The 18,328-nt window shown below is 36.1% G+C and overlaps 1 protein-coding gene across 1 annotated transcript in view; it reads right to left on the bottom strand.

Annotated features, from left to right (window-relative positions):
- The window catches only part of CUBN (cubilin), a 286,894-nt gene that overhangs the window by 68,729 nt on the left and 199,837 nt on the right, over positions 1-18,328 (bottom strand). The window contains exons 49-56 of the mRNA XM_079108165.1: positions 17,187-17,358; positions 16,008-16,214; positions 13,911-14,057; positions 12,295-12,416; positions 11,575-11,800; positions 9,559-9,746; positions 2,145-2,301; positions 539-688 (exon numbers count right to left, since the gene is read on the bottom strand). Of these exons, the coding sequence (XP_078964291.1) occupies positions 539-688; positions 2,145-2,301; positions 9,559-9,746; positions 11,575-11,800; positions 12,295-12,416; positions 13,911-14,057; positions 16,008-16,214; positions 17,187-17,358 (1,369 nt within the window). The remainder of the gene's footprint in view (positions 1-538; positions 689-2,144; positions 2,302-9,558; positions 9,747-11,574; positions 11,801-12,294; positions 12,417-13,910; positions 14,058-16,007; positions 16,215-17,186; positions 17,359-18,328) is intronic.

The raw sequence follows: 18,328 nt of genomic DNA, 5'->3' as shown, positions 1-18,328 counted from the left end.
TGTGTAAGACCCTGGACTAGATCCCCAACACCAGAAAAGAAAGAAAATGTGTGCACAATGAAATATTATTCAGACTTTAAAAAGAAGGAAACCCTGACCTTTTGACAACAAGGATGAACCTGGAAGACATTATGTTCAGTGAAATGAGCCAGGTATAGAAAGACATGCATGATCTCACTTCTAGTGAAGTCCCAAAAAGCTGAATTCACAGACATAGAGTGGAACAGTGGTTACCAGATTCTGGGGGAAGAGGAATGGTGAGATATTGAACAAAGGACACACAATTTCAATTTTAGGAAATCTATTGTAAGGACGTGGTGATTATAATTAATAACAATGTATTGTTTGCTTTAAATTGCTGAGAGGAAATTTTAAATGTTCTCATCACCCCAAACTGATAAGTAGTGCAATACATTATCAACCTTGACCTAGACATTCCACAATGCATACAGATATTCCAACCTCACATTGTATACCTTATGCATACAGTTTTTATTCAATTAAAATTACTTATGTTTTTCAAAACGGATACACTAACCTTCCAAGTGGAAAGACACAAACGTCAAAACAACCAGAGACTGAGAACCAGCCTCTATGATGTAAGTGCAGTTCATGTTGTTGTCGTACTGCCTTGGGAAGTTGGGAGAAATGATGTAACCTGTAGGTCCAGTGAAATTACGTCCACATCCTATGTGGGAGCAAAAAGGCATTATCAGCACATCTGTTCTCACATCTATTTGCTATTTTATCAGCAAAGGAAAGATGTCATTTCACAAATTCTCTAGAGACAGTGTCTTGGGAGATTCTAAATGGAAGAAATAATAACTAAGAGCATGAAAATTTTATTTTAAAATAAACACACATGCAAAAAGAGAATACTTTTTTTAGAAAATGTGCAGAATTTTAGGTGCTAAGTAGTAGAATTTTTATCACATATACACTATAAATTCCTCAATATTGAGTTTTTTTTTTTAAAGGAGGTTGTTAAAGATTGAACGTAGTTCACATAGATAAAGAAAACTGTTGAAAGTGATTTGCAACTGAGGAGAGCTTTGTGCGTTTAATGTTTTTGAAATGCCTAATTAGAGAATTGTTACTATTGTAACCCAGCCATAAGAATAATGCTAATGTTTTTAAAAAACAGTCAAATTTACTAATCGCAATTCTCACGACCTTCTCACATGAATCCTTGGGTCAGAAATACAGAAAAATAGTATTTTTACTATTAAAATAGCATTTGGTTTTCATATAATCAATAACTACTTAATTCATATTGCTCCTTAACAGATTAAGCACAACAATACCTGTATTCTTTTAAACGGCTATTAAAAAGCACTCAGTTGTGCACATAGGCACCATACCACCAACCATCTGAAGACTCGCCCTTAGGTCCAGAGTTGCCTTTCATGACATCCTTTCCACCACTTCATTCTATCCATGTCAGAAATACTTGTTTACTATGTGTCTCTTTAATACCTCTTCTGGATTTTTTTTTTTCCTGAATAGGGGTTTGCAATTAATAGCTACTTGAATTAATCATTTCAGCCAATTGGCAGCCCCGTTACTTCTCAGACTTGAAGACTACTGCAGGTCCCATTAGTAGTCAGAGAAGCAGACCCACGTACCCAGCGAGGAAAGGAGAACCCCCAAGAAAGTAGATCTCAAAGTTGACAGACACAAGAGGCCTCTGGATAAAGATCAAACATGGACGCCCCCTGCCTGTGGAAATTCTCAGTTCAGGCAGGGCTAGGGTGATGCCAAGAATCTGTATGCTCTTCTAGCCCCACAAATGATTTTGAAGCAGGCAACCAAAGTACCCCCGTGGATGTCTGATTACCAGTCAACTGAGCTTCTACCAAATACAGGCTCACTTTGGATTTTAGGCTTGATTTTAGAATCTGGCTAGTAGCACTCATGTCTTTTACACAGTTTCTCAATTGACCTACTGTTGAATTCAGTTGTAGTCTCACTGAATTTTAAAGGAAGGGTTTTCCTTCAGGATTAGGTGACTCACCCATGCTCCTCCCCGTGGACCCCCTCATTCAAGCCACCCCTGGCATAGCCTTCCCACCATTTCCCAAGGCTGCCTGTGCAGCCCCCCACTCTTTCCATAACCTCTGGATTTGATTTTCAGTGCTACTTACGGCTTACGAAAGATGCAGAGAACCCAGGGGCTGGCTCCTCCTGAGATTGGAAGACGGCCCTGAAGGTGTTTCTTGGTGTGATGATGGAACTGGGAGCCACATTCCCACAGCCGGTGGCCAACAGGGCATTGTTGGTCTCCGTAGTTCCTGTCCACACCTAGCAGGATCATAAACATGACTTAGTGTCTGCAGTTTCCACCATCAATGTCTTAATGTGCTTAGGCTCAAAAAATAATGATACTCAGGTATCTACAGAGAAACAATAGTAAATCAATTGTGCAAATCTGCAATATTTTCTTTTGAGAAATAGTTTTCTTAAGCTGTTTTTAAAATACTCCATTCCAGGGGTCTGGGGTTATAGCTCAATGGCAGAGCCCTTGCCTAGCATGTGTAAAGCACTGGGTTTGATCCTTAGCACCACATATAAATAAATAAAATAAAGGTTTATCAACAACTCAAAAAAAAAAAAAGTACTCCACTCCATTCTGACTCCTCTAAGGAGATTGTTTATTTTTGTGTAGTTGGGCAGTGATTTTAAAAGGAAATCAATCATTATCTAGTTTTCTCTTAACTTTCAATCAACCTTATCTAACTGAGGTTGAGTTTCCCCAAAGATGTTTCACAATGTTTGGAGGCTTTTCTGATGATCACATTTGGCGTGTGAGAGTAGTACCTAGTGGGGAGGGGCCAGGGATATTGATAAAACATCCCTTAGGGCACAGGACAACTCCCCATAACTGCCCCCAACACACACAAATAAGAATTATCTGGCCCAAGAAGGTAATTGGCTATGGATTAGACTCACTTCACTACTCAACATTGTCTTCATATCAAATTATACAAAATTATTCATTCCAAAATCTTATCTTTTGAGAACAGTCCTCAAAAAGAGCCATAAGATATTAAGTCATAAAAAAGATTTCAATTTGTAGATCAGTCCATGGATCTACAATAAGAAATGTAAAATAGCACCCATTCATAGTACTAATTTAATATTTTTTGGTTCTTTAAAGCCATATCATTTCAAATGATTTTCAAATACTGATATCCTGCTGTTAGTCATCTTACTTCCAGACAAATTACGCTAGCTATTTATTAGATATAATAGGTGCCTGGCACCATAGCTAATGAGAACAAAAGTGCAGATATTCTGCTCAATGCCTAAGACCAAAAAAAAAAAAAAAAAGTCAGTAAAAATACATTTTACCAAAACACCCCTAATTTATGGAATGACTCCTTTAAGTTTTTTCCCCCTCTTCATTAACTATCCAGGGCAACAGTATATAGTTTTATATTCACATATTATAAAATTATGAGCATAACTTACTGAGAGAAAGATAGCTCTGCATGCACTATTATTTTCAAACATTACTAACTAGACAAAGCAAAGTTTCATAAGAAACTTGAAATTCTTTAAATGAACAATTTTGAGAATTTTCAAATGCTTACACTTTTCTGAAATCATTAATTATGAATCTGACATCTTTACCCTTTGGCCCAAAGATGTAAGTTTAATAATGATGATGAAGATGGTAAAGAATTATTAAATATTCACTGCTGGCTTGTCAGTCAAGGACTTGTTTCATTGACTGTATGACCTCAGATTCCTCAAAACTATCTTGAATCTATAGGATGTTACTAAATTGTCAATAGATCAAAAACTTTGTGACTTTTCTTACAGTTTTATGTAATCAGTCTTGCTGCAGGTTACATTTTTATCAATGTAAATAAATGCTTATTTACATAATTATGGATTAACATAGATCTACAAAATATAATGCCTGGAAATACCTTTTACATCTTTCTCAATTCCCTTAATATTGACATCTTTCAAAACTATACTGTAATATCACAACCAGTTATTGACATGGATACAACCCACCAGTCATACTCAATTTCCTACCTGTACTTGTATGTGTATATTAAGTTATATACAACCACTTTCAAGATATGGTATTTTCAAGACTACGAGGAGAACTAGATTTTCCTTTCTATAACTACGCACAATTGACTCTCATACCCCAGATCAGAAGTCTGCCTAACCTCTGGCTCTCTGTCCTCCAGTTCTTACATATTGCCATTTCAAAATACTGCCTAAATGTTTTCCTTGAAGACAATCATTTCACCCGTCACAGTGACATTTTTATTTCTTCTTTTCCAATCAGTCCTTTTTAAAATTTCTATTTCTTCCCTCCTTGAAGGATCTAGAGCCAAGGAACACCTGGAGTCACCAGAGGTGAAGAGGCAGGCATGAATTATCCCACAGAATCTTTGGAAGGAGCCAACACCTTTATTTTGAACTTCTGGTTTCCAGAATTGTTAGAGATTACGTTTCTGTTGTTTAAAACCACCAAACTTGTGAAAGCTTGTTATGCAGTGGTTTGAAAAGAATTGGTTTGTTTACCCTAAGTTGTTTAATTTATGAATGTAAAATTGTTCATAGAATTCTCTAAACTCCTTTATAATGGCTGCAACATTTTAGTGATATTTCATTCCTCTTTGATAGTAGTCATGTGTGAGTTTCACTGTTTATTTTTGTCAGACTTGCTCCAGGTTTATCAATTTCATTGATCTTTTTGAAGAAATAGCTTTTTATCCCCTTGATTTTTTTTCAACTGCATTCCTATTTTCAAGTTCATTAATTTGTTTTCATCTTTATTTCCTTCCTTCAATTGGTTTTGGATTTATTTTACTTTTTCTTCTCTAGTTACTTGAAGTAAGATCTTAAGTGATTGCTTTTAGACCTTGCTTATTTCCAGCGTAAGCTTTGGCTGCTATGAATTTGCCTTTCAGTACAGCATTAGCCATAATGTACATATTTTGATAGTTCTTATTCTTAATTTTATTTCATTCTATGTATTTTAAATTTTTTCTTTCAGACTTTCTCTTTGACACATGTATTATTTAAAAGTGTTTGCTATCCATGTGTTCAGAGATTTGAGGAGTTCAGCTCCTTGCCAAGAATAAATTTTCAGGCCTGGCCTTAGGAAGCTCTAAAGGTTTTACTTCCCAGGTCTCACTGGTACCCTTCTCACACTAGACTTCTCACACAGCCAACACACTGCAGTCTCAGAAAGGAGTTGCAGTCTAGGATTCAGGCTTCTGTGATCAGCTACATTTTTACACAAATCTTTATTCCTAGCCTGGGCACCTTCAATTAATGGAGTCTTTTTTTGAGGGCCCCCAGCGAAAGCCTTTCTAGTCACATTTGCAAAGCCCTCTTTCATCATGGGAAGGGTCAAACTTTAAAGCATTTTTCTCCACTCTGACTCAGTATTCAGAACTTCTCCATTTCTATTTGGAATCTCACTAGTAATGAGACAATCCCCACAGCTGTGCTTGACCGCTGATGTGCTTGACCCTTATCAGGTGCTGTTCTGTGAAGAATAAGACTGGGGAAAATAGCACTTCTGCCCGTATGGCCTTTTGCAGTAAATTATTAAAGACTTGATTGTTTCCATTCACTTTTGCTGGTTTTATTTGACTGCTCTGACATGTGGCATGTCAGTTCTTCCCGCTGAGTTCTGCTGCTCACAAGATATTAGTTTTGTTATTGCTCTTTAGTTTGATTGTAATATGACCAGATAAAATGTTTTATTTCAATTCTTTAATTTTTTGAGGGGTTTTTTTTTTTTTTTTTTTTGATGCTTCAGTATGTGGTAGACCAACAGTAAGTGCCAAGGGCAACTAAAATATGTATTCTGTTATTCTATGGCTTAGTCTATGTAGGTCAATTACATAGAAATGGTTGATTCTTCTGTATCTTTGCTAATTATCTGTTCCGTTGTTCTAGCAATTGCTAATAGGAAAGTGTTGAACTCCTTAACTATACTGAAGACCTGTGTACTTCTCGTCACAGTTCTATCAGGTATTGCTTTATGTATTTTGTTGCTCTGTTGTTTGATGCATACATATTTAGAACCATTATATCTTCCAGGTGGATTGATTATATTATTATGGAAGATTCCTCTTTTTCTATAATAATTTTCTATACTCCAAAGTCTATTATATCAGGTAATGATACAGCTACTGCTTTTTTGATAAATGTTTGCATAGTGCATCTTTTTCTATTTTTCATTTTTGACCTAACTATGTGAGAATTTGAGTTGAATTTATTATCACTTGGGCCATGTCTTGACTCCAGTAATCCCTGTATTTAGATCTGTGCTACTAAGCTATTTACAATTAAAATACTGATTATGTGTTTGTACTGTATGTGACATTTTATTGTTTGCTTTCTATTTACTATGTTTCTTGACTTCCTAGGGATTGGAAGAACAGCGTTTCTGTGTATATCTCTTTATATAATTTTGGTAGTTCTTATTGTTCCTGGTATTTCAACATACACATGTGATTTTAACAATTTAATTTTAACAATTGGCTTCCACATTGGACCACTTTGTGTGAAGCATGGTCAAGTGACCTCCATTTAGGTCCCTTTACCTTATCAATTTTTCATTGTATTCAGTATAGGTACACATTTCTTCTCTTCACATGTCCTTTTTTCCTTCCTGAACCTACAAGATTACTTCTTGTATCATTTCATTTTGTTGGAAGGCCTTCCATTAGACAGTCTTTAGTGGGAGGTCCCCTAGAAATAATTTCTTTCCATTTTCCTTTATATGACAAGTTTTTGTTTTTCCTTTATTCCTGAGGAATAGTTTTCCAGATATTGAATCAAAAGTGGCCATTCTTTCATTTTAGCACTTCATTATGTCTCGTCTCTCAACTGTATTCTCTTCTCTCAGTGGCACTCCAGTGATAAGAATGTTGGACCAGTTGATATTTATTGTTCATGAGTCTCTAAGGATTTGTTCATTTTTTTTAAGTCTATTTTCTCTTTATTGTTCAGATGGGGTAAATTATGTTTTTTTGTCCCCAAACTCATTGATTCTATTCTCTGTAAACTCCTCTTTGCTATTGAACCTACCAGTAAGTTATTTCTATTGTTGAACTTTTCAATTCTATAATTGCCATTTAATCCTTAATTGTAACTATTGTTTCTTTACTGAAATTCTCTTTGTTGTTTCAAGAGAACTTGTCAGTAGTTGCTGAAGTATTTTTATGACATCCTTACCATATAATTTCAACATCTGATTTACTTGTGTGCTGGTATCGCTTGTCTTTTCTCACTCAAATTGTGATGTTTGTTCTTAGTTATTACGATGATGGGTTCTTTTTCATTGTATCCTGAACCCTTTCTTTATTATGTTAAAAGATTCTGGATCTTATTTATATCTGTTTATGTTTAGTATGCAATATTGCATATTCTATGGGCTATGGTTCCAATGGCTCTTCAATTTTCATAATATTTGTAGTGTAATTTTGGTCTGCTTGGTTTATTGGGTGCTGCTGGTACACCAAGGGCTACCTGAGTAGGTAGAGAGTATTTTATCTGTTTGGGCTTCCATGTGTTCCTCAACCGAAACATAAGGTCTAGTACAATTCCCTGACATATGGCTCCCAGATGACCAAATGTCTTTGGGTGGGGTAGCAGTCTTTCTGGCTTGTGGAGACAAAGGTTTCTTGGACAGTGGTCCATTCTGACCATCTGCCCTTGTGTCTCTGTGGTGGGGAGTAGAGTATTGGGCTCATAGGCACAAGGGGCTACCCACATCTGGCTGCTTGCTTTTACCACATTCCTTTAACAGTTCTTTCCATACATATAGCCCTCTCTTGGTAGAGACAATAGTCTTAGACCACCCAGGAAAATAAGAATGCTTCCTCTAGCAATTATGTTAACAAGGTCCCCAACTGATCTCATTTGCCACTGGTGTTGGACTTGCATCATGACACCAGAGAGACTTCTCTCCAGAAAAGGAATGAATCCGGGTCATTTTCAGATTTCACTTTTACAACTGGAGAACTCACAAGGCTTTTCTTCAGTTTGTACCCAAGATATTGACTCATTTTATGAGAAGAGAGTTCACTTGTTTCATGAAAAAAGCAATTAGGAAAAGTATATATTAAATGTGGTTTATTATGCATCTGCTTTCTATAAGTATTAGATTTTAATTTAAATGGGAAGTATGAATCAATGAGGTATAAAACACAATTCCAGAGATGATATGAAATGATAACATTGACAATAAAAGCTACTTCTAGAGCTGGGGATATAGCTCAGTTGTTAGAGTGCTTGCCTTGCATGCACAAGGTCCTGGGTTCAATTCCTAGCTCCACGCACACACACAAAAAGGCTATGTTTACTCATTAGGTAATTTTATATCCATGTACTATGTATGTTATTATATCATATTAGCTCTAATGCTTAAAACAGCCTGACTGAAGTAGAAATATTTCTCTTCATTTTATAGTTGAATACTTTGAAGCCCAAAATGTTGAATTAGCTCATAAATAAAACAGACAGGTAATAAGTTTAAGAAAGAGGAATAAAGTCCAAGCCAATGTGACCTTAAGGCCAAGGTTCTTTCTACTAAAAGGCGTGGTCTCCTAGAATAAAACATGTAAGAGGCAAAATAGCACAGATCAAACACACTTATGATTCAATCACCATGGTCATGTTAATGGGAAGCAAAAAGTCAGTGCTGTGTGAACAGTATTTATAACTGTAGAAAGAGAACATTGCTGACTGCCACCATTTTTATCTGGGCCTTTCAAGATCTTCTCAGCTTGTGGGCCCTTAAGGCCGAAGCTGAAGCCTGGTATTAGCCACTTCTCCGACCTTCTCTAATTTTTATAGGATGTTAATTTTGCCTGTGATGGTGCCTTACATTGTAAAGAGTATTTGTCTTTTAGGATGAAAGTAGAGAGAAGAAAGGAAGAAAGAAAGAAAGAAAGAAAGAAAGAAAGAAAGAAAAAAGAGAAGAAGGAAAAAAAGAAAGAAAAAAAGAAGAGAAGAAAAAAAAAAAAAAAAAAGGAAGAAAAAAGAGAAGAAAAAGGAAGGAAGGAAGGAAGGAAGGAAGGAAGGAAGGAAGGAAAAGAAAGGAAGACAGAAAGAAAGGAAGACAGAAAGGAAAAGAAAGGAAGACAGAAAGAAAGGAAAAGAAAGGAAGAAGGAAGGAAGGAAGGAAAGAAGGAAGGAAGGAAAAGAAAGGAAGACAGAAAGAAAGAGGAGAGAGAGGGAGGGAGGGAAGGAAGGAAACAAGCTGGTTTTCTTTCCTTAGTTTCCACAGAAAGGAGGAACCATTAATAGTCATGAAAATTTACTAAGGTCAGACAAAAATTTCCTTAATTGAATTACTTTATCTAGTTATTAGCAAATAAAAAATCACGGTGACCTGTATGATGTACTACAAAATTTAACTCCTCGTAAGTTGAGAGTTCTCACATCTAAGAAATTCAAGCAGCAAATCAGTTCTTTTTCATGTTGAGAAGTGACTTCTTGTCATATGTAGCTAAACATTTATGTTCACAAAACCAGTTTGACTCCAATTAAATAAGCCAATGCACCGACCTTCACAAAACTGTTCTGACACTGTCCGTCACTGCTGGGGATTTGGAAGTGGCTGTCAAAGCTGATCTCCCAGTGTTTGCTTTCGTGAGTAATGACTGTCCAGGAACATCTGCTGTTTTCAGGAAAATCCTGAGGCCAGTGAGGGGAACTGATTGTTCCATTATCAGAATGAAATGTTCCACCACAACCTGAACAATTTTAATGGAAAAAGTCATCAATCTGCAATGAAATAACAAATTTGGAAACTCAAGACCACTGGAAAAGAAACACTACTGAGATCTCAGTCTAAAGTGTACAGCTTGTCAATGCCACGTTCTGTATTTTATTACCATTAATACAGGGGGAAGCAACTCTACACTCATTTGTAATTCTATTCTAAATACAGGACTAGAGAACGTAAACTTGAGTTGGGGAAAATTCTTCCATTAAGCAATCTGGCTTATTTATATTGAAACTGACTAATGGGTGTAAACAAATGATAGGGATTTGAAAAAATAAAAATTTAGAATTATTTTCATACTCTTAAAATGTGTACGTAAGAGATGACCAGATCAGGCATGGTGACACATGCCTGTAATCCCAGTGGCTCAGGAGGACAAGGCAGGAGGATCTCAAGTTCAAAGTCAGCCTTAACAACTTAGTGAGGCCCTAAGCAACTTAGAGAGATACTCTCTCTAAATAAAAATATAAAAAGGGATGGGAATGTGGCTTGGTGGTCAAGCACTCCTGGATTCAACTCCTCGTACCCACAAAAAAAAAAAAAAAAAAAAAAAAAAAAAAAAAGAGAGGGAGAGAGAGAAATGAAAAAAAAAAAAAAAAAAAAAAAAACCTCAAAACAAAATAAAGTTTAATTAAACAACATTCCCTGAGTCTTGCTTTTAAGCTCTTGGAACCTAAGGGTTCATCTATTCCTTATGACTTCAATAGCAGGCAATGGTTTAATGAGGGAAAGTTCAACTCATTCTGCAAAGATCTCCCTAGTAACTCTGACTCTACTAGAAAGAATGGTCCTGTGTAATATTTAGGATTTGCTGAAATCCTAGGATTTCTGAAATCCTAAATATGTAAGTCCTATTTTCTGAGAATTCTTACAAGCTTAAAATTTTGTAGGTAACAAAGTTACTCTTTTTAATAAAATCTGCTATATTTTGGATCAGTACCCACATGCTACAACTTTTGTTTTAAATCACAAATCTCATCTTGCCATCTTCCTCCTCAAAACCCTTCAGTAGTTCTGCATTGCACATGGGAGGATATATAAACTGAGGCTCATCATGATGTAGACTACTTATTTTCCTACCCTGAGCTCCTTCAGTATTCTACCTCTGAGTGGCAAATATTTTAAACCGGTTGTGATTCCAACCCTTAATTCTTGTACTTGAGATTCCCCCTGTGCCATGCCCTTTTGCTAACAGGCATGCATCCTGCAGTGTTAAACTTCTGGGCTCAATTGTTTTTATCCAAACCCTGGTTACAAATCATCAGCTATATGCCCTGAGCAAATGATCTGCTCCCTTGTCTTCAGTTTCTGCCTCTGCAAAAGAGGGAAGATATGTATCTATACTGGTGCATGGAATATTTAGAAGTGAACCCAACATAGAGGAGACAAAATACATGCATACAGTCAGTCCTCTGTATCAGAAGTTCTGCTTCCATGGATTCAAGTGACCATGGATCAGAAATAATTGAAAAAAAAAATAAAACTAGGATCTATGTTGAATATATGCAAACTACTTTCCTTGTCCTTATTCCCTAACAATATATCATAACAAATATTCATGTAGCATTTATATTATATTAGGCATTATAAGTAATCTAGAAATTATTTTAAGTATACAGAAGGATACACACAGGTTATACACACATATAGCAACCTTTTATATGTAAGGGACTTGAGCATCCACAGATGTGGTATCTATGAGGGTCCAAATCCCTCTCAGTCATACCAAGGAATTACTGTATTTCAAATTAATTTAGACAGCACTGCAAAAAGACGACAAGTACAGTTTCTTTTACCTAAAGTCTGTGTGGTCCATGTAGCATAAAATCCACCTTTTTGTACTGAATGGTCTGAGTTAAACATCACCACGAGCTGGTTGGAACCTGACTGTATTGTCTCTGGGTTTGACTCTCCACAGTATTGTCCTATGATGGGTGATCCAGGGGAGCCACCATTCATGACAGTGACAGAGTCCCAGGCACAAGCTACATGGGTTTCAACATCAAAGCTACTGAATGTAAGCTGTGGAAGAAGAGAGAAATGATAAGACACTCTGCCCTGTGAGTGACCTTGTCTACCTCAAGGTAGATAAGGTCTTTACAAATCTTTTTATTTTGTTTTAATTCACATGATTTTGTATTCCTGCTTCTTCTTTAATTTTCTCCCCTCCTTTCTATTTCGTTATTGAAGATTCTCCTGAAAACTTAAATGGGATACTTCCGGGAAGTGGATATGATCTGGAACCCCAGCAATCTGCCTTGGTAGGATGACATCTCAATGAATACACCTCTTTCCTGCATGTAGAATCATCTTCTATGTACAGCTCATCCTAAATTTGAAAATTGATAGCATTCTTCATTAATTGTAGACCTGTAGATACTGTAACAAAAGAATTTCTAGAGAGAAATAATGATCTGGTCTCAGAATCAACGCCTACTCTGATCACCTGTATACTAAAAGAAGCCAATTTCCATGATATGGACGTGGACATATTTTACACAGTAATAAGAACTCACGGTGATGGTGTGTCCTTGAGGGGCTTCCAACAACCAAGAACAGTGGGTGAAGCTGTCATAAGAGTCTGGGTAGTTGGGGCTTGTAATCACTCCACTCTCACCTGTCTGTATTCCACCACAATCTGAAATTAGATTTGCAACCCTCTACATAAGATAGAAGGGGGGAATCCTGTAAAGCCAAAGTAGTGCTTACAGTCATCATACTTTATGATAAAAATACAACAAATGAATAAATGACATTGGACAAAAACAAAGCTAGATGAAAGAAGAGAAGCAGATTCCCAAATACTGTTAACGAAACACAATCACATAGTGAGGATAGCCTCAGGTTTAGTACAAAGGAGAAGGACGATAACTGATGGTAACTGAATTAGAGACAAAGTACATAACATCACCTCTCCAGGAAAAACTAGACCAGAGAAAATATAGGTAAGCTTGAGGAAATGACCAGTCCCATAATTAAATACCTTGTTGTTTGATAATAAGCACATAGTCAGGTATCAAATTACACATTAGCAAACGATAGCAGAGTATGACTTGATGTTCAACAAAAATAATACTGCTTCTTGAAGCCTGACTCTTCTCTTTTAATCTGATACTGAAAAATCAACTGGCAAGATGATTAAGTGAGTCCATCACAATCAATGTCACCCTTTCCCTGCAAGCAGCCATTTGGGTATAACACAAAGAAACAGTAGACAAAACTACAACCAAAACATAACCAAATTCAATGGAAAGGAAAAGAGGTCTTCAAAATCTATCAACAATAAGTGTACTCAAATTCAGGAGGGCAATCAGGCAGTGTGGCTGTCTGAGAGATTAAAGAATGAAGATGTGGGCCAGAAGTTGGATAAGGGATTTTGGTGACTTCTACCAAGAGCTGGCATTGAAATATTTAAATAAAGTTGGGAATCTACAGGACTATCATGTTAGTGAAAAGGGACTGGAAAAGCTTTAAAACCAAGGGAAGCAGTAAGAAGTGGTGCTGTTCATTTGGGGCTGAATTTTTTGGGTATAAGTGCTGAATGTCATAGACACAAAAGCAATATGAAATACTAGCCAATAATAGGCAGTGATATGAATAAAACATACATTATAATCAAATAGAGTTTATCACAGCAATGCAAAAACAGTTTACCAAGAAAAAATATTTCAATGAAATTTGTCACATTAAAATGTGAAAGGAAGAAAAAACAGGATCATTCCAATAGATGCAGAAAATCAGTTGATAAAATCTTATACACATTTTTTATTCTTTAAAAAATACTTTTTGTACACTCAGAATTGAAGGAATACAGGGAAAAAAAACAAGAAGACTCAAAGAGAAAATATTAAAACCTATAAGAGTATAGCAAGACCTCTAGAATACAGATAAATATATAAAACTTTTAAAATTCTTAGGTGTCAGAAACAGCCAATTAACAAACATAATTTGGAAAATGTTGTTAACATTAGAAACAAAGCTAATAGTTACCTAGAAATAAATCTAGCAAAATATATGAAATATCCTTATGGAAAAATTTTATTTTAATAAAGATAGTTCATATATTTTATTTTAATAAAATTTTAATGATCATTTTGTTGTCAGATATTGAGATCCTAATCATCAGTCTTACCTGTAAAGGAATACTCTATGAGGAATCCGGGATATTCTACACGATTGTTGGTAACAAAGTGTATCCACACCTGAGGATGAGGTATTACCAAAGGCAGGGTAGGTTTGGGGCCACAGAATCTCCCTATTAGGGAACCATCAGCATCACCTGAACAAAATGATACACAAAGTGCAATTATTTGTATAACTTTTGAGAAACATATTTAATGAATTCAGTAGGAATGAATCTGAAAGACATCTCAAGATATTGACACCTTTAAATTTTGATATTGTGGTAGACATTGCACAAAGTTCCTCTCCATCTTGTCAATTACAAAGAGTTCCTCCAACAGAGTAAAGCAAAAGCAACAACAAAAAAGTGCTGCTTTTGTATAGACATATTTCTACCTTAGGTGCCAATTTGTTCCAATTTGCAGTTTCATAATAATTTTGGCATATCTAAACAGCAATACAATGAATTTCTTAGGTCATAAGAAATTTGATACAACAATGATAAAAATACACGAAGGTGATAACTGCCTAAAATTTAAAAGATTTCTTTACTGTATTCAACTGACTAAAATGAACAGAATATTTAGTGCTCAGGTGAAAATCCGTCTGATTTGAGCTGACCACGTTTTATGAACATTTTTTTTCAGAGAAATCTGATTCAGATTTACAAAATATCTAGAGAACTCAAATTCATTTCTATTTATTCTGTCAAATGAACATCACTGACTTTACACATCAATGAAGTTTAGTATGTTAGTTGTGTCTAAATCTGAGGGAATAAAGATAAGATTGAGCTTAGCTGATGACAACTTAATACACAGCTGTTCTGCTTGCTTCTAGAGGCCAGTGGTTTAGAGCTAGATAGAAGAGGTGAGAAGAGGTGGGGTTTGTCAGAATGTCAGGGAGAATTTTTTTTTTTTTTTTTTTGGTACCAGGAATTGAACCCAGGGGCGCTCAACCACTGAGCCACATCCCTAGCTCTTTTTATATTTTTATTTAAAGACAGGGTCTTGCTAATTTTCTGAGGCTGGCTTTGAACTTGTGATCCTCCTGCCTCTCCCTCCCATGCTGCTGGGATTACAGGAGTGCACCACCACACCTGGCTTATGGAGAACATTCTCAGACTACCACTTCCATTTTCTTCATAAGACTTTTCTAGATTCATCAACTTTGTAGAGCTCAGCTGATTTTCTTCTTGAAGTCCTTGGTCTGTCACCATAGACTTTACCATATTCCCCTTGAAAATTCTTTCTTTCATGTTCTCAAAGGCAGCTACCAGTGACTTTTGTAGTTGCAACACATCTGCACCAATAAACTAACTTCTCATTTTGACTTTCATTTATTTAAATTATGGGTTAAAAGTTGAACTTAGCAAACCATTGACAGTATAGTTGTCTACCATATTATTTCCCTCTTCTATCTACTTAGTATTTACTGGGAAACAAGTGTCAGTGTGACAGTAAGAGCAACTTAATGGATAACCTCTGCCTTGATGCTAAGACATGACTAATTTTCCATGAAGACAGTCTTTAAAATTCTTAACAGAATTATGATTTACCAAATATACCTTGATTCTTTTCTATCATGAAAACCAAGACAAACTTACTGCTTTGGGGATAATTCTCCAAATAGATCCCTATGCTTCTCCATCAGGAGCATTGCAAACTTCTTGTAGCCTCTAAGGCCTAAGCAGAATTTGGCAGATTCCTTTTGAATCCTTTAAGTTCAGTAAGCTGCCAACACATTCTGACTGAGCTCAGTTCCAGTCTCCTAGGGAAGGAATCTTGAGTAGTACATGATAGTTGAAGGGGACACTCAAACTCATTAACACTCTAACTCCTCCAGAATCTATGTGGAGTGAGTGTCGCAGACTAGGAAACCAATCAACTATGATGTAGGGTCTTGCTGTAAACATAGATCCATCTTATTTCATAAGGCACATTTTCCTCATTTGGGCACACACAGAAATATGACTTTATTTCAACAAAGTTCTTTGGGATCCTATGTAACTATACAATAGTCATTTGACTTGCTTCCTGATAAGTGTTCTCCAGACATAAGAAGAAAATCACAGATAAATGAGAGGATAATCTTAGATTAAACTCACCCACTCGAAACTCAAGGACATCATATTGACAGTCTTGATGACTTTCAAGGGAAAAATCCACAAAATTAATGTAAATGGATGAATTTCCCTGATTCGGATTGCTGAGAGTCCATTCACAGTTCAGGTTTCCTGAGTAATTACTGACTCCGTTGTAGCCAGGAGAGGTAAAGTTTCCTTCAGGGTTGTTGGTAAGAGACCCACCACACACTAAGAAGCAAAAGGCAGCAGAGAAAGGAGCAGTAAGATTCCACCCTTACCAGATGCCAACATTCCAGGAAGAGTAACCAAAAGAACAACAGCAACATTGCTGTGTTGATTTGTCTTCCCACACGCAGTCAGGATTGTGCATAAAGGACACACGAACTATGGAAGAAATTTCTGTGGGCTTATAAAGGAACGACCTGCAAAACTAAAGTTTCTTTATTTCCCTGCAACTGGAAAGCAGAGTACTTGGGTTTGGCTGTGAGATTATACCTCCAAATTTGGGCTTATCATTCATTAACGTTTAATTTAGAGGAATATCAAATATATTGGTGGTAGGTCCCAATGGCTTCTGATTATCCACACACACACACACACACATACACACATATATATTCACTTCCACTTCTCCTAAACTTAAAAACCCTTAGATAACAGCACCAATCTACAATGTAGTAGGATATTTATAACCGAAGTCCACATCTTAATTAATTTGGGGGATATATTCTATGTCAAATATGAACCCCTCCATTCATTTTTGCTGTAAATATGTATGTGGATAAATAACCAAGAAACAATAAAATATATTCTGTTCCAATAAAATTAATTACTCTCTGGGACTAAGTTACCTTCTAAGAGGTGGATGGTCTCTTTAGCACAAAACAATTGACCAGGGATTGTGGATATGGATCTAATTCTAATAGTGATGTGAATTATATGGAATTGTGCTACAAGCTCATCTAATGGCATTTTTAAAAAGTTTTGTAATTCATAATAGCCGTTTTCTTTCTGAAATCAGAAAACTTTTTTGTCTGCTGGGAGTGAATTTTTTATCTGTTTATGAGTGTTAGTCTTCTGGTGAAGATCTCAGGTGTAACCAGCAAAGAAACTATAGAAAGCTCCCTTGCTCCTGGCAGTCGGTGGGGTATCTGAAGTTCTTCTTACTAAGGGGAGGTGCAACTGTAGCATCCTAGTTACCTGCATCTCCGCTGGATATGTAGGAAGCAAAGAAGCCTCCATACGGTCGGGATCCATCCGTGAAAAACACGACTCTCATGGTGTTCCCTGAAGATTTTATCTCATTGCTTATATTCACACTACTGCACAGCTGCTCTAGCTGGGGTGAGTTACTCCTGAGGCCATTAAATACCTATTGGAAAAATAATTAAACCTTTAGCAATACAGTCCTTGTCACTGAATATTTCTAGGAGGTGACTTTGTAGCCCAGGCCACTTCAATCTAAGGCAACCCTGTGCTAAAAGAATTGCTTAACAAAACAGACTCTATTCCAGTACCACATGCCCCTGTGTTACCCCAGTACATTTTGTGGCTTTAGGGTCATTTTACTAAAGCAAAAGTATTGTAGTAGTGCCCCCTATTATGCAGTGACCAGTGAATGACTGCTGCATACTTTTTAAGAGGAATGTGTGTGGTACATGTGAAATAGATGTGCTACTTGCTTACATGATAGATCACAGAGTTCACTGATGGGCAATTTTTCTTTAAAAATGCATCAGGGCCTTTGATATTTGGAAAGAAAGCTTAAATGTTAGTCTCTAGTGACTCATGACATATAATAACCCAAATATTTGAAAACACCTTGAAAGGTAATTTAAAAATCAATCTCAGTGTAAATATAATGGCTACTTCTTAATTACTTATGGATTCAAGCTGTCAATTTTCGCACTCACATGATTGTTTAAAAATGAATTAGAGTAATATTGACTTCAAAATATTAAACACTATGTCTATTTATTTGCAAAGTTAGAATAAGTAGGAAAATATTATTCCCCTGCTATACAAAACCAAGTGAATTTTTTAGCATGCCTGGTTTTCAGAGTTCAAAATATAGCCGGAAGAAATAAAAATAATTCATCGATTGAGTGATTGCTATCCCTGTTTTTAAAAAGGATTTGAATGGCTCACGATTAAAAGAATGACTCATGTCACTCTGACATTGAAGCTATACAAGAGAAGAAAGTGCTCTATTACAGAAGATGGATAATATTTTATTTACTATAATTGATGATTAAATTTAGCTCTTTGGGGGGACTCTGATTTAAAAGGTCTTCCGGCTTATAGGACCAGATAAAGAATTTTCTACCATCTATTGAGCAGAC

Source organism: Sciurus vulgaris (genome assembly GCF_902686455.1).
Source record: "Sciurus vulgaris genome assembly, chromosome: 12".
Lineage (NCBI taxonomy): Eukaryota > Metazoa > Chordata > Mammalia > Rodentia > Sciuridae > Sciurus > Sciurus vulgaris.
This window is presented reverse-complemented; position numbering and strand designations above follow the sequence as displayed.